The sequence below is a fragment of the Macrobrachium rosenbergii genome, chromosome 42 (genome assembly GCF_040412425.1).
Source record: "Macrobrachium rosenbergii isolate ZJJX-2024 chromosome 42, ASM4041242v1, whole genome shotgun sequence".
Taxonomy (NCBI): Eukaryota; Metazoa; Arthropoda; class Malacostraca; order Decapoda; family Palaemonidae; genus Macrobrachium; species Macrobrachium rosenbergii.
Window position 1 is genome coordinate 15,907,167 of NC_089782.1, and position 17,392 is coordinate 15,924,558.

The 17,392-nt window shown below is 40.9% G+C and overlaps 1 protein-coding gene across 3 annotated transcripts in view; it reads left to right on the plus strand.

Moving 5' to 3' along the window:
* LOC136827984 (histone H4 transcription factor-like) overlaps positions 1-17,392 on the plus strand; it is a 204,569-nt gene that overhangs the window by 6,698 nt on the left and 180,479 nt on the right. For all 3 annotated transcript variants that reach the window (XM_067085597.1, XM_067085599.1, XM_067085598.1), the window contains exons 2-3: positions 152-341; positions 13,567-13,738. In XM_067085597.1, the coding sequence (XP_066941698.1) occupies positions 177-341; positions 13,567-13,738 (337 nt within the window). In that variant the 5' untranslated portion in view covers positions 152-176. The remainder of the gene's footprint in view (positions 1-151; positions 342-13,566; positions 13,739-17,392) is intronic.

Consider the following 17,392-nt stretch of genomic DNA (forward strand, 5'->3'; position numbering starts at 1 on the left):
AAAATCATATTTCTTATTGTAGGTCGTTCATTTTGTTAATGTTCAGTACTGGGGATGGTTCAGTATTGCAGTGCTTGTGCAATTAAGAGTTTTTGGTGTGATAGAAGAGCTTTTTACATTTTCAAGTGCTTAGACTTGGTTGCTGTTTCAGGGAATGCAGTAAGTGTAATTGCAAGATGCTGAAGAGGAAATGGGAAGAAGTGTATGCCAACGAGAACCCAAAACCTGAAGAGAATGATCACATGGAAGTATTTTCAGAGAAATCTGAGATAACAACTGAAACTGACCCACTGGAAATAAAAGAATGTGACCTCCAAATACAGGAAGATTCTTCTCCCGAGGTAAGGTTTATGTGTCCATACAGTGCTGTACTGAATAGAGCAGTGAGGTGTTGGCAGATAATGGGGTCATCAACCTTGAGTAACACTTAGTAGAAAGTGTCTCCTATTCATGATGCCACTTTTGACATAAGCTTCTAGAACTAAGTATGATATGTTGTCTGTACCTATCTCTATTTCTTCATTTCATGTAAGTAACTTACCAAGTATTACAGATATGTACTTTTCTACTTGTGCAGCCGTAAAAATTTGAAGTTCACGGTAGCGATTCATTTATTTTTAGTGTAGGTAACTACCCCGCCCTCTATTGCGGAACAATAGGTACAACAAAACAGGAAAGTCACTTCTTTTCTGCTGGCGTTCAAACACAACATCAAATGTTTTGGTGGTTTGGTCTGAAGTTTTTTCATCACTTTTTCAAAGGATTTGGTGATGTACTGATTGTTTTGGTATTTTTTCAGCTCAGTTTAGTCAGGATTACTGACAGTTTATGATTCATGATGTCTGATTCTAGTTCATCAAGTATTAGGTATTGTAGGGAGGGTTGCAAGACCCGGATGATGAAAGTGACCTACGATAGTCATACGATCTGTTCAAAGTGTAGAGGACAAGAGTGTTTGTAAGCTCTTTCTTGTGCTGAATGTGTTGGATGGGATGAGAAGCAATGGAAAGTTTTGAGGTCTCATTTGGATAAATTGGATAGAGATAGGAAGAGGAAGGTGGCTGCTAGAGCCAAAGGTAGGGCTCAGAGATCAGAACCTATCACTAATATTCCAGTCATGGATTGTAATATTCCTTCTTCTCCTGCCCTTGCATTATCCCCCATCCTTAGTCCTCCAAATTTTTTGCCATCAACTCCTGTTGCTAGCTCCCATGCTTCAGAAGACAATGCCGTAGCCAGCCTCGACTGTAAGTTTGACCGTAAATTTGATCTTGTGGTCAACATTGTGTCCAAATTAGGTGAATTGCTTAAGGTCCTTATGGATGAAGTGCATAGTGTTAAGCAAGTGCCAGTGCTAATGTCAGTGCCAGTGGAGGAGGTGGCGGTCCGTCCCGCTGATTCTCCTAGATGAAGGTCACTGTCACACTCCCCTGAACCTGGGAGTAGACATATTGAAGGTCCAAAGGAGGTCAGCGGGGTTTGCCCATGGGTAGTCACCCCCTCATCAGATTCAATGGTTTGTGGTTCTGACAGCCATTGGAAAGGTGTAACTGTGAGTGCTCACCAGTTATCATCTGACTCTCATCTCTCCAGCCCAGATAGGAGACATTTTTGGTGTTTTCCAGGAGAACCTCGTCCTTTAAAGAGACGTCATGGTAGAGAAGCCTCTCCCATTTCTGCGAATCGTACTAGAGACCCTTCACTCAACCCGCAACTAAGTTGCATTATGTGGCACAGCCTGGTTTGTCATTCGCCCGAGCATTCCCATACAGAATGTCAGTCTTCAGCACCTAAGCGCTCCTCTAGGAAATGCTCATCTTCTGGGCACCCACATGAGCTACCAGATTATTCGCCAGGGCACCATCCAGTCTCTGAGCACCTGTTGCAGACTCCTGAGCGCCCGTCTTGGACTCCAGAGCACCCGTCTTGGGCTCTAGAGCGCCCAGCCCGTCTCATTCTCTTGAGCACCTGCCTCAGCCCAGTTTGGTGCCAACTTCTAAGCGCTTGGTGCCATCTGAGCACCCAGCACCAACCCAGCGCCCGCCTTTTACTTCTTCGCCTGCACTCGTGTCGGAGGATCCCTCTTTTGCTCGTATCAAGAAGCAATTAGATGATGTACTGGGCCTGCTACAGAAGGCTCTCCCTTTGCCTAAGCCGTCTCGTCATGGTTCAGTGTCTCCTGTCTCTTCAGCAGAGGAAGAAGTCGTCCAGGAGCCTACTCTTTCAGTGTATTCTTCTTTTTTAAAGTATTTTTTAGCATCCATCCCCTCACACTTCCAGCCAGCAGCTCAAGTTTTGCCTGCTTCTACATTTCTCATGAGAAACCAGCCCGATTCAAGCAATCGTCTTCCAAAGATGGTTCTCTCATCCTCTGCTAGGAAGGCATTGAAGGAGGTGTAGGATTGGTTGTCCATGAAGTGGAGGATTGGTTGTCCGTGAAAGGGAGCAAAGGAAGGCTGCCAGTGCCTTCCTCCAGCAAGACTGACAGCCAGGAGATATCTCTCTTACTTGACAGGAGAAGCTCCATCCATGGGAGGTACTGCCTCTTCCCAAGGTAACTTCTCAGGTTTGATAGACTCAACTCGACTTTCAGCTTTTTCGTCAGCAAAGGTGTTACACTTATTTAAAGTCCTAGAAGTTTTTAGCTTTCTTGATTGGACTATCGGAGCACTAGCCAGGGAGATTGAAGAATACAAAACGTTAGCGACTGACTTGTCATTGGATTGGCTAGGTGTGTTATCCTGTGCAGATAAAGCAGTCCTTGAGCAAAGTATATCAGGCCAAATGTACAGTCTTCCGTGACTGGTGCAAGAGACGCAACATCTCATCTTCTAAGATATCTGTAGCGGAGATAGGTGATTTCCTGCTCTACATAAAATCTTCCTGGAATCTGTCTACCTCAACTATTAAAGGCTACAGAGCAATGTTGAGCTCTGTTTTTAGACATTAAGGTATAGATCTCTCTTCCAATAAATATCTATCTGATCTCATCAAGTCGTTCGACATGACTAAACAGAAAGAAGAGAGACTAGTAGCCTGGAATCTAGACGTGTTTCTTAAGTGGCTGTCGCAACCACGTTTTGAACCTCTGCAATCTATCTCTTTGAGGGACCTCACTAGGAAGACTCCGTTAGCTACTGCCAAGCAGGTAAGCACGCTATTGACAAGAAGATTGGATTCTCTCAGGGTAACACGATTTGCTCATTTACCCTAGGATTCTTAGCTAAAAATGCGACCCTTCCAGCCCCTGGCCTTGCTCATTCATTATTAAAAGTTTGGTAGATATTCTAGGTCCTGAGGACGTAGAAAGGACTCTTTGCTCTGTAAGGGCATTGAAATACTATTTACTTAGAACAGAGAAGATATGTGGGGCTTCGAGCAACCTTTGGTTCTCAGGAAAGAATCCCTCTCACCCTCTTTCAAAAAATGCTTTGGCATTTTTTATGAGAGATCTTATTCTAGAGGCTCACTCACGGATTGAGGAGGATGCATTACCTTTAGTGAAGGTAAAAGTGCATTAAGTGAGGGTGGTAGCCACATCCCAGGCTTTCATACATACGGTAATTAATCTGTTACCTCTATTATCCAAACAACGTTTTGGAAATGCAAATTGGTGTTTGCGTCTCATTATTTGCGTGAAGTTGAGACTGGTTATGAAAATTGCAGTACCTAGGGTCTTATTTCGGTTGTTGGTATGGTGTTGGGAGAAGGAGTGTAGGAAGTCTTCCTTCAATCCTTCCTATTTTTTCGCCTTGATTAATGGTTTCCAGTTGTAGGGGAGCCTGGGGGTACCATGTATTTAGAGTGCTCACCAGTTTTATCTTTTATTGGTTGGATAATGGTGCTTTTTAACTTTTGGCAATAGACAACTGTTTTTTATTCTCTGACTTTGTTATATGGTACTATGCCCAGGGCAGGGGCAACTTTGTTTACAAATTCTTTGCGTGCAATCGGATACACCTTTGCAAAGAATCCCACTAAGTTAAGTATACCTTAGTTTAACCAGACCACTGAGCTGATTATCAGCTCTCCTAGGGCTGGCCCGAAGGAGTAGATTTATTTTACGTGGCTAAGAACCAATTGGTTACCTAGCAATGGGACCTACAGCTTGTTGTGGAATCCGAACCACATTGTAGCGAGAAATGAATTTCTATCAGCCGGTCGGACAATCGAATGGGGGGCCAGCAGAGTGCTAGCTGAGAACGGTACCCACCCGCCCAATGAGGAACAAAGAATCCCACTGGTGTAGTAGGCGACACTGGCTATACGTGTTGCGATGAGTGCCATCCAGAGGCAGTACTTTCCTGTAGCAGGTTTCTCAACAGGTAAGGAACCAGCAAGCATTTTACCAATGTTAGCAATACTTCTATTTCTTGTACATTACAATTTTTTACATTACAATTTTTAATGAATTGGAGTAGATAATCCATGCATCCCACCTCCTGCAGTGTGGGATTTAGCTCTGTAATTACTTGGTAAGTAGCTTGTATAAAATAAAGTTCTATGTATACTTACCAAGTAATTACATAATTAGAGCCCTCCCTCCTTCCCTTGCATGGTTAGGAAGGCATAAACATATTGATCTCGTTTGCTGAGCTGGTTCCTCTCTTACCCTGAAAGTGGGTGGGGTCACTCTCCTAGCCAAAACAAAAGTAGCACTACCGTGAATTTCGAAATTCTAGCTGCAGGCTAATAGAAACTAGTAGCTATGTAATTACTTGGTAAGTATGTATAAAACTTTATTTTTTACCAATGAAGAATTAGAGGAATTTATTTCTGGTGACAGAAATTCATTTCTCGTCATAATGTGGTTCGGATTCCACAATAAGCTGTAGGTCCCGTTGCTAGGTAACCAGTTGGTTCTTAGCCGCATAAAATAAATCTAATCCTTCGGGCCAGGCCTAGGAGAGCTATTAACCAGCTCAGTGGTCTGGTTAAACTAAGATACCAGTATACTTTTTTTATTATAAAAATGTCATTTTCACATATACTTACCAAGTTATTACAAATCAGAGCCCTCCCTCCTCCCCTCTAATGGACATTTAAGTGACTTTCTCTGTTTTGTTGTGCCAATTGTTCCCCAGTAGAGGGTGGGGCATTTACCTACACTAAAAACAAATGAATCCCTGCGAATTTAAAATTCTTGCTGCCACACGAGTAGAAAAGTATAGATCTGTAATTACTTGGTAAGTTTAATTTTATCATGAAAACACCATTTTTTTAAGAACCTGTGCAGCATTGGATACCTAATATTTGTCAGGCTTCACCCTTATCGTTTTTATTCATAAAAATAAATATAAACACACTTGTGACATTCATATACATTTACTTGTAACTAACATAACACAAAACTTAACCTATACTGTACTAGCTACATATTATCAAGGTGTTTAATAATGAAACAAATAATGTTGCATAAAAAAAATGCTACCTTTAAAGAATGTTTCAGCTTTCAATTAGAATTCACACTTTTGAGAGAGAGAGAGAGAGAGAGAGAGAGAGAGAGAGAGAGAGAGAGAGAGAGAGAGAGAGAGAGAGAGAGAGAGAGAGAGAGAGACACATCAAGATCAGTCATGTTTTTGTAATCTTAAGGGATGTCATATCAATGCACTAAGGTATATTCACTTGCTAGAATATCTTCTGACTTGTCATTTCCAAGACAGTGTATTAGGAAGGGCACAACACTCCTTGTTAACAAGAGTTTATCTGAAGCATATCACAGTCTTTGGCTAACAGAATATGAAAATGCATTAGTTACAACTAAGTTATTTCACATGAGTAGGATGATTTCACATGGGTTGTGTAGAAGGTCTTATGTCCTAACAGGATGCCAACATTTAATCACCAATAGCTGCAATCATTTCAGTGCAAAAATGCATTATATTTGGTAGAGAAGTTATATACCTCACACAAATTGGGAGTTGACAGACCAACCCTGACATTGCTAGAAAAGGATGTCAGAAGTACAATACAGCCTCTGATACAAATTTGGAAAGTTTAGATACAGTTTATAAGAGGGACTCAGAATATGCACTGGAGCTTTTAAATCTCCCAAACTCTTCTATCAAAGTTGAAAAGTGGTAAACTGCCTCTAACCCTTCATCATGACTTATTGATGACTTGTGCAATAAAGTACAGGCAAGTGATTCACCAACAAAAAATGTTAAATTAAAGAGTTAAATTTTTAAAAAATCACTCACAATCTTTCCAGTTAGAGCCAAGAGGCCCTTTGAGTCCATATGTTTGAAACATTTATGTAAAAACTTTACATATACCCCAGAACATCATAAAAACATGCAATAGAACATATAAAACGTAAAGGTTCACACTGTGCAGTTTACGCTGATGGGTCCAAATCTTTCTTAGGTGTGGGATTTTTGGCCATTTTACCCAGAAGAACAAGCCAATTTTCTTTCCCAAATGATGCTTCTGTTTTCACATCAGAATTGTGTGCAATAGTATCAGCCATTGCACTTGTTAGATGTACCATTGAAAAAATTTGTAATTTATAGTAGCTCATAGAAATGCTCTAGGAACCATTCAGAATTATAATCCAAAAACACTGTTGCATAACAAATTAAATTTTAAATTCACAAATTTTATAATTATGGTGAAAATGTAGAAATATGCTGGATTCATTTTCATGTAGGCATTCAAGGAAATGGAGGAGGCAATGAAACGGCCATGGCTTTGAATACTGACAAGATCACATGTTGATATTCTCATTAGTGGTTAAAGTAAATAACATCCTTAAAACTGATTTTAATCAGTAAATGGCAGGAGATGTGGAATAAAGAACACAATAATAATAAATTAAAAGAGATCAAGCCCACTGTTGGAATTCATCATGTCAAATGGAACGAGGTGCACAAATAATTTTGACTTGTCATAGAATTGGTCAGTGACCAGTAGATTCTATACACTATAATTGTAAAGTTGGTAACAGTTGAATATTTTTTGTTTTGAATGTTCAGATTGTAATCAACAACAAATGTCAAGCTTTGGAAGCAAGTCACTTAAATAGATTGTCATATTCTCTATCATTTTCATTTAACCCAATTACAGTACTTTATAAAATTTTTAAAGCACTATTATTTAAAAAATACAATCCAAACTTTATCATAAATACAGACAAATCCTTCAGGCCAGCCCTGTGAGAGCTAAATAAATTAGCTCAGTGGTCAGGCTAAACTTCTTTTTTTTCTTCGTCTTTAACGTGCATTTTTCCCATTATTATATGGGGTAAGCACAATGCCTTCTTTTGAAGGACTTTGATTTGGCGGTTGGGTAGGCCGTAGCCTCGATCGGCTACCCTGCCTGACATCGCTTAGACCCCGGTAGCGAATGTGTACATGTTACCAAATCCCCAGCTCCCTTTCTCCCAGCAGCGAGGAGAACTGGGCGAGTAGGTAGTGGTCAGGCTAAACTAATGATAATAAATGGTAACCACTATCACCATGATTTGCATTTCAAAAGTCACAAATTCAAAGCCACAAGACCAGCAATTCCCAAAACTACACTTAAAAATTATATAGGATCTACTTGTCACTTTTATCAGACATGTATGTAAATATAACAGCTCAAGTTCATCAATCAGCTTCACAAAAATCTTCCAAAACTTTTAAGCAAACATCACAGCAACATTCCTTAAAAATTAGACAAATATTAGAAAACAGTAATGGGAGAAAAGCTTGCAAACAAAAAATAGGAAACTATCACAATGCATTAACTAATCCCAGGTGCCATGAAGCTTTCCATGAAAAAATGGAGGGTGTTTTTTGATGTAGTCATGGACACAGCCATTTCTAGAATATTTTACTGAATTATTAATAACAATGATGTTCAGCCACTGGTTAAACTATTCCTTGGTAATAATAATTCACAGGGTTATCATTGCTACAGATTGGAAAATGATTCTTACTTCCTGAATAGCAATAATGGATTACAGGTATGTTTAAAGGATAATTGTAGGGGAAAAATAAGCTTTTTTTGAGATGAATTCAGTAAGCCACTGATTCCAAGAAATTTTTATTTTGACGTGTTTGTCTTAACCTTGCATGGCATATGAGTGCATTTGTATCTTGGAATGAAATAGTGCAGCTGACATGTAGTACCCACTGTTCAGGAATTTCAAACACAAAGTATAAAAATCAAGACAAACTCAAAGCAAAAACACAACAGTAATTATAATTACAGTATGGTGTACTTTAAATTTACAATTAGCATAAGTAATTCTTAAAACTGAAAATGTAGTCTATCCTAAAATATTAGTGGGCTCTTGCTGTATGACTTTTTTGACTATCCTGATACTTGGACTAAATAGCCTCGGCTGCTCAAAGAAAAATGGACGTAAAAAAATGCCAGAATGCAATGTACTTTTTTGCACAAATTTTATCACACCTGAAATGCAGTATGTTTTATAACAGAAATATCAGTTAATGGCCTTGTACTAAAAAGGACGAAACTCGTACAAAAAGGACACAAGAATAGGAATTGTCTTAACAAGAGAAGCAATAAGTTTGAATTAAGATTTGTTCATATGTGGAACAAACCTGGGTCTTAACTCGTGGATAATTCTTCTAGTGGTAGCACCAGCTGGAAACCAGTAAAAGTAACAAACAAGGAATTGGTGGCAACAAGTTAGGCTGATAGGCCTAGGTGGCAACTGTCAAGTTCCTTCACACATGCAGGGAAGGAATGATGCCTTGGTTTCTTCCATCCCAGGAAACTTGATTGATGGATGGCTAGAGGTGGGCCTTATAAGTTAAGACTACAGGTTTGTTAGCTATGAAAAATACAAATTGATTAAAATATTTGTCATTTGTTCATATGCAGAACAAAGCTGGGTCTTAACTTATGGTTAGACTCACTTTTGGAGGGAGGAAAGAAAGTCTGGAGCTGACTGGAGGTTCAGCACACCTGGTAACTCTTCCTGGTTTATAGAAGCCTGTGGAAGGGAACCAAAGCCTCTGACATAATAAATAAGTGATGATTATTTAACAGTGAGACTTCTGGGATTTTGTACAATGTGACAAGACCATGAAGGAAGAAGTTGAAGAACTGTATCTGTAGATAACAAACTTTCATAGCCACCAATAGTTTGTCATCAATCCTCTCTGCCCTTGCTAGAGAGAGGATGGAATTGGTTTTGCGAAAGTTTTATATTCATTTAGGAATAAGCAAAACGCAAACAAAAAGGCCGCAGTCTCACCTGTGTCAAACCTGATCGAGCACATGATGGAATGATTTCTTCATCCACCAGGTAGAGAAGAAAAGAAAGGAAACTGAAAGAGACCAGTCATCCCATTCATTCTCACTTTCATACCATCATCTTAGGTAAGATACAAACTGTCCTGCTTAGGGCACTGGATGAGTTAAACAACCTGCGGAGCAGCCACCACTGGACCCAAGGAAAAAGTATCCAAGGACCTGTGGGTAACGTCCCGCAGATCGAAGGAAGTGAAGGTGGTCTGACGAAGCTATGGCTAGCCTTCAAAATGCTTTGGACAGACAAGTTCTTTCTAAATGCCTAAGAATGGCCTAGCTCCCTAACATCATGTGGTCTTGCATACACTGTTAGGATTGGAGCATGAAGTCGAACCATAGGCTTGTCTGATAGTCTTACGCGGGAAATGTCATTTATTGATTAAGTGGCAGTTAAAATGTTTATATAAGTAAAATTGAAGTTAATTTTTATTTTTGAGTGTTATTTATTTTTTAAATAGTTTGAGATGCGCTTAGAAGGAAGTTCAGCAAATTTTGTCTCCGCCTGTTTATCAAAAACATGTCTGTGTGAATTAGTTATAAAGTCTAGCCTGCCCACTGATTTATTTAAAGGGTCCAAGGCATAATTTGAAGCATAAGGTAGCATAGTCAGTAGTCTTTTAATTGGAGGCTTGAATGAATGGTTGGACGAGGGACAAGCTGTCTCCTTTGCGATGTTTGAATTTAACTTTTGAGTGAAAAGGCTCAAATTGTTTAGGGGGACGATAAGACCCTATAAAACTTGATCGAACCATAGGCTTGTCTGATAGTCTTACTTAGCCAAAAGGAGATTGTATACTTGGACACTTCTTTCTTGTTCTGACCTGTGCTAAGGATTGTTATCAACAAGGTCATTAAGAGACGGAATGGAGAAGGAATCAAATCTGTTGTCATGACAAGTGGTGTTTTGGGTCTTAGCCACAAATTCCGGGACAGATTCGAAGGCTATGAACATTCAACCCCTTGTATGCTTGACATCATAGGGTAGGCCATTGAGTTCACTAACCCCCTTTGAGGAGCCAGGGCCAGCAGGAAAACCGTCTTAAGAGTCAGGTTCTTATCTGACTTACGACGTAGAGGCTCAAATGGGGCACAGGTGAGGCTGCCCAGTACCAAAGTCAGATCCCAACTGGGTGGTCTAAACTCTTTTGGAGGACAAGACTGCTCAAATCTCTTGAGGAGCATCGAGATCATCCATGAAGAAGAAAGATTGACATCCTTCATATGCAAAACTGCACTCAGGAAACTCTGTAGCCCTTGATGAAAGACACAGAAAGTTGTTTCTCTCTGCAGAGAAAAAGAAGGAAGTCTGCTACCTGCTGAACAGAAGTTCCGATTGGAGAGATACCCCATTAATGACACCAATCACAGAAAATAGCCCACTTGCCTTTTTACACAGCTGAGGAAGATCTGAGATAGCCAGACATCTCCGATGTTGCTCTGCAAGAAAAACCTCTCGCTCGGAGGAGATACTGGATAGTCTCCAGCCGTGAAGAGATGGGGACTCTATACCTATTGGTGGAATCTCTGGAAGTTGGGTTGACACAGAAGGTTGTGCCACGGAGGAATCTCTCTTGGAGCTTCTGACAGCAGGGTTAGTAGATCGGGAACCATTCCACTTGGGGCCACATGGGAGCAACTAGGGTCAATTTGAGGTTCTGAGAGGTTATTACCCTGTTCAGAACTTAATGGATTAGGCAAAATGGAGGGAAGGCATAGACCTCTAGATTGTCCCAGAAATGTTGCAGGGCATTCTCTGCCACTCCAAATGGATCTGGAACCACAGAACAGAAGACCTCTATTTTTCTGATGAACCTCGTTGTGAACAGGTCCATTGAGGATCTTCCCCACAAATGAAAGGGCCTGTTTGCAATGTCCTGGTGCAGAGACCGCTCTGTTCCTATGATCTGACTTCGATGACTCATATTGTCCACCACTACGTTCCTCCTGCCCGGGATATACCTGGCAGAGAGATCCACTGAATAATCTGTTGCCCATTGATGAAGGAGCGCTGTCAGGGAGTGTAGTTGGTGTGACACCAGCCCCCCCCCTTCTTGTTCATATTACATAGGCCACCACCGTGGTGTTGTTTGGCATGAGCACCACAGACTGGCCCATCACCCTCTCCTGAAATTGCTGAAGAGCTAGGAAGGCACATGAAAATGGGTATTACAGAAACCAAACATGAAAAATACACATGTAGAAAGGTTGTATTTGAAACAAAAGTATACATGTAGAGAGGTTGCATTTGAAACTCAACTGTCGTAATCACGAGGATTACAGAAAACATATTAACAAGCTAGTTTCTGAAAAATCAAGCAGTCCCTCATGTTAGTCTACTTCCTGATTCTAGTCTGTGGTGCATAGCAGAAGACCTTCCTTAACTTAGATATTTAGTAGCCATGGAGATACTCCTGCCTGCAGTTCTTACAGGGGTCTGTTGACTAAATCCTTTAAGCTAACATTTAATCCATGATTTCAGAACAGTGATTACAGGCTGACAACCCTTGAGAAGGTGCAGAATTGAGTACCAACAATATAAATGGTTTTCCAGTGACAGATGTTCAGTGTTGCTCTAGGGGGTAATGGAAAGTCGCAACTCTCCAACTTGATGAGTTTGAACTGAACTCTGTAGAGAGAATTCTTGGCCAGTAACAGTGGAAAGATCTTGAGTGGTTATGGGTCTAAGCGATTCCAGGATGACAACCCATGAGAATGGGCAGAATTGAGTTTGAAGTGAACTCTGCAGAAAGAATTCTTAGCCAGTAACGGTACAAAGATATTGAGTGATTAGGGAGCTATGATTATCTATTAATAACAAAAAACTTTCATTTTAGAATATGTACATATTTTAAAATGAAAGTTTTTAGTTATTCATGGATAAGGAAATACATATCAAGCACTCTACTAATCATAGCTCCCTAATCACTCAAGATCTTTGTACTGTTACTGGCAAAGAATTCTTTCTGCAGAAGTCATTTCAAATTCAGTTCTGCACATTCTCATGGGTTTTCATCCTGGAATCGCTGTTCTTAAATTATTTACTGGTAGTGGGTTTCTCTCAACCTTAATATTAATGTCACCTTTGTACTGTTTATAGCTTTTTAATCATATTTTTAAGTGCTTAAACAGTAGTGTGCTGTATATTGTAACAAATTGAATTGAGGAAGCCAAAGGGTTGCTGGTTATTTGAATTTGCTGATTGCAATGGAGATGTCCTAAAATGCCATACATGTATCTTGAATTGTCATTTTGTCATTCATTACCATTAAACAGTACTGTACCCATTTTCACAGTTTTACTAAAATGATATATCAGTCTGGCAGATAACAGACACACACATTGATGTATTACAGGGTATAATTTGAATATTTTTTAATAGAATAACCTAGAGAGAGAGAGAGAGAGAGAGAGAGAGAGAGAGAGAGAGAGAGAGAGAGAGAGAGAGAGAGAGAGAGAGAGAGATGGGCATCACAGTAAATGAACAGTTTACCTTAATGTGATGCAAACATGCCCCTATGCACATGCAGGCTTGCATATAGGCTAGGATTACACATTGACTTTAAACAACAAAAACAATCATTTATGCAACTGTATTTAATTAAACTTATCCGGGATCTCATTCTGTTTTACAATTTTTAAATAATTTCTTATATTTTAAGCTACAGTATTGCTTTTTGTTTTCATTTTGTTTGCAAATTTAAATGTAGTAGTGATAAATTTGTCACTGTCGGAGATCAAAGGAGGAAGAGATGGAGGAAAGTGAGATAGGGAGGACTCATGAGTAGCTAACTCCTTTACAGTGAACTTTTCTACTTCTTCGATTCTTTTCTCTTCTTCCTCTTCCAAGTGCTGCTGCACATCCTAATCTGTTAAATTGCTTTTAGGTAGATCCCTCAACATATTCCACCAATTTCTCAATATGTTCCACCTCAACATACAAACTAAGCTCGTTAACTGTTCCACAGTTTTTTTCTTTATGACATTAGCATGCTTGTCTTTGTCAGCCAACTGCCTTGAGAGCTGATTTGAAGTCCTTGTGGTTGTTAGATAGGTTGTTGTTAAGTGAGGAATATCTGTCATGCTAGATTATCCGAGCAACCATCAAGAGGGTAACGCATTTATATAAAACAGTTTTAAAAAATAAAATGTTAACCATCAATAGTGTAGTAATATATTGTAAACATAAATTAATTCAAATAATAAAATTATTCTGAGGAAGTTTTGCACACCTTCAAATATTACCCATTAATATAATGTCTTGCATTTTTGTTTTTTAGAAATTTTTTTTTTTTTTTAAAGAATGAGGGTTCAAGCAGTTCACGGGGAACTTCATCAAAGAGGAAAAATCTCAAGTTTGAGGATTGTATGAAGCTGATTACCCTGGAATGTGAGTGGAATGAATGCACAGACACATTCAAGAAGGTGGAGACATTTTGTCAGCATGTCGACGAGCATTTGTCAGCTGATAGCAGTAAGTCTTAAGTTTTCCCTAGTTTTATCTACGGCTCCCTTTTTTTTATACATTTTAAGAGAACTGAGACAAGTTAAAAGCATCCTCATAATATCTTTGTTGCATGTTCATTACTATCAAGAGTAACTACTGTCATGGTGACCTATCATTGATTTTGTGTAAAAAAATATTGCACTTTTGTTTATGAAAAGAGAGTTCTGATGGTAAATGATTTTCCAGTCAGGATTTAGTGTATGTTGTCCAATCAAGGGTCTGGATGCTACTCAGTTTTCCTTGTGTATTGTGGGTAGTGGGGTTAGCTTGGTACAGTGAACCCCCAGTATTTGTGGGAGTTAGGGACCACAACCACCAGCAATAAGTGAAAACCCGCGATAAGTTGGTACCCCTCCCCTCTAAAAACACTTACAACTGTCTATTTTAATATGTTCAAATACCAAATATACCTTAAAATAAAATGGTTATAACTGCCTATTTTAATAGTTCACTGCCTATTTTAGTAGTTCAGACAGCAAATACTGGATACCTTAAATTATCATCCTAAAACACTTTAATTTTCAAACATCTAACTGACCTGGTAGTTATATATATAGCTTAAGTCCCTGACGTGACGGCAGAATTTCAAAACTCGCGGCAATCGCCGATCGGGTAGTCAGGTGGTCCACCTGTGCGCCCTCTACCCAGGTAACTGGAACCATTCTACATTTTCCTCAGATCTTCCCTGCCGCCATAACGGTGACATCGTTAGAATTTCTTTCGCAGCCTGTGTTTTTCAAGTTTTTTGGTGAAGTACACTTTTTGGCTTTGGCTTTCGCCGCTTTTTGGATTTTTCTTTTGGATTATTCTTAGACCTTTTAGATACTGATTGGTTTGAACCTCTGCTTGTTTTTGGATCTCTCTTTGATTTTTCAACATGTCTGACTCTTCATCGAGTGTAAGAATGTGTGTGGGGGATGTAAGACTAGACTTCCTAAAGCCTCATTGATCCCCATCAAATATGTGTAAAATGTAGAGGTAAGAGTTGTGAATTGGACGATAGATGTGAGGAATGTTTTGGTCTGTCTGAAAGAGAATGGTTAGACTACAACAGGTATGTGAGAAAACTTGAAAGAGACCGGCTCAGAAGAGCCAAGAGTTCTATATCTCACTCTTCAAGGGACAGTCAAGGGTTAGATATTTCATTGCCTCGTTCTAACAACCCAATTGACCCTTCCGCAGTAGCGGTAATTTCTAACTCCCCTTCTAATACAGGTAATAAAGAACCAACTCTTCAGGATATGATGGCGGCCATTCAAACCCTAGGAAAACGGGTAGAATCCCTTGCAGAAGACAGGGAAAAATTATGGTCCGATTTTAGAGATCTAAAAAGTGAAAAAGTTAGTGCAAGTGCAGTGGAGGGTGCGGCCGCTCGGTCCTGTTGCGCTCCTAGTCCTGGACCTCTTCCAAGCTCACCAACCCCTGTGAGAAGGAATGTCGAAAGACGAAGGGAGGCGAGAGGCTTTAGTTACCGAGCGGTCGTCCCCTCGAGCGTACCTGTTGACGCTTCCCAGGACGCTCACCCTCGACATAGAAAAGGCGAGGTTAATTCGTGTTCTTCGTCTTCGGACGATGCAGTCCCCAGACGGGGCTGGCGTCTTAAATCAGAATCGAGACCTTTGAAGAGAAAACTTCCCGATGGTGAAGGGCGTCATAGAGATACAAGTCAAGCTCCAGGGTGTAGCCACTGGAGCAGTCCAGAGCGTTTTCCTTCCAACTCCGAAGGCAGCTCACCCGCCAAGAATAGACGTAAACTGGCAGGTTCGATAACGACGCCTGACAGCAAAAAGGTGGACGCATTACTACCCTCTGTACATGCCCCTCCCCTTCCCTCGGATTGGTATTCGTCCCCAGAACACTCTCCACAATCCTTACGGGACGTTGAGAAAAAGTCAACAGAGAAAGTTGTGTCTTCCCCGGTCTGTCCCCAGCAGCAGGGACCTCCACAATTACAATTAATTAAAGACATGCAGCAGAAACTCTCGTCCTTAGTTCAAGTCTTGCAGCCTGCAGGAAAGAAGGATACTGTTCTTCCGATTGCTGTTGGCCATCCGGAAGTTAATCGGGACAGATGTCGCACGGGCGGCCAGTTCTCAAGTGACTTAAAGGATCGGCAGTACAGCGAACGCAGAAAGAAGATTGGTCCTGCTCAAAAAGTTACTATCGCTGTACGTCAACCTGAGGAAGCTTTTGACAGATGTCGCACAGGCGGCCAGTTCTCAAGTGACCTCAAGGTTTGGCGGGATAGTGAACGCCAGAAAGCTGGACGCCAGGACGCCCAAGAAGTTGAACAACAAGGGGCCAAGCGTCATTTGGCTGGACGCAAAGATGTTGATCTACAGGAAGACAGGAGTCAGGACGCCAGGCGTCAGGACACCAGGCGTCAAGGAGTTCGGCGCCAGGACTCCAAGCGTCATGAAACTGGACGCCAAGAAGTTAATTTCTTAGAGGAGAGACTCCAAGACTCTAGGCGTCTGCAGACTGGTCAACAGGACGCCGGCGGCCAAGAGGTTGGACGCCAGGACGTCAGACGTCATGAGACTGAATATCAAGAGGCTAGTCATTTAGAAGGTGAACTCCAAGACGCTAGGCGTCAAGAGATTGGGCTACATGACGCCAGGCGTCAAGAATTTGGACGCCCGGACGTCAAGCGTCATGATACTGTACCACGGGAAGTTAATCTTTTGGAAGATAACCCACAAGACATCAGGCCTCAAGAAACTGTACGTCAATATACTCTAACAGGACGCCAGGACGCCAAACGTCAAGATGGCATACATGAAACTGAATTCCATTATACAAGGGAGGACTTTACCGACCGATAACAGAACAACAGTTGGATGCGTGGAAGACGATCTTCCTCACTCACTAGACAATCCGGTGGATGACATATCGGACGAGGAAGAGCGAAAAGACCAACGTCCCTCTTCGGACTTAAAGAAATTAATGAAAGTTTTCACGGAACTTTTTCCTGATAACTTCATTCCAGCCTCTCCTCGTTCTCCTCCATCGGAATTTACTTTAAGAAAGACGTCTTCAACGAACTTCTTTATGAAAATGGTTATGTCTCGCTCATCCAAACGGGCTTTAAAATTGATGGAAGAGTGGATGAATACTAAGAGAGATCTGGGCCGGACGGTGTTCTCCTTTCCCCCAGCCAAGCTAGCTTCTAGATCTAGCGTGTGGTATGAAACCGGAGAATCTCTTGGCATAGGAGTTCCCTCTTCTTCCCAGGGGGATTTCTCGAGACTAGTAGAGGCTTCCCGCCGCACAGCTATGATGAAGTCAAAGGTGTTTTGGTCCGCTTCTGAAATGGACCATCTTCTCAAAGGAATTTTTAGGGCCTTTGAGGTTTTTAATTTCCTTGACTGGACCCTGGGAGCCTTGGGTAAGAAGATGGAAGCCAGCAAGAATGCAGACACAGAGGACCTGGTGCACATAATGGCTTGCATGGATAAGGCTCTCAGAGACGGTGCCAACGAGCTGGCGGCGCTTTTTTCTGCAGGGATCTTAAAGAAAAGGGCACATCTTTGCTCTTTTCTGTCTGCTGGAGTAACCACTACTCAAAAATCAGAACTCCTTTATGCTCCTCGTTCTGCTCACCTGTTTCCTCAAGAGCTA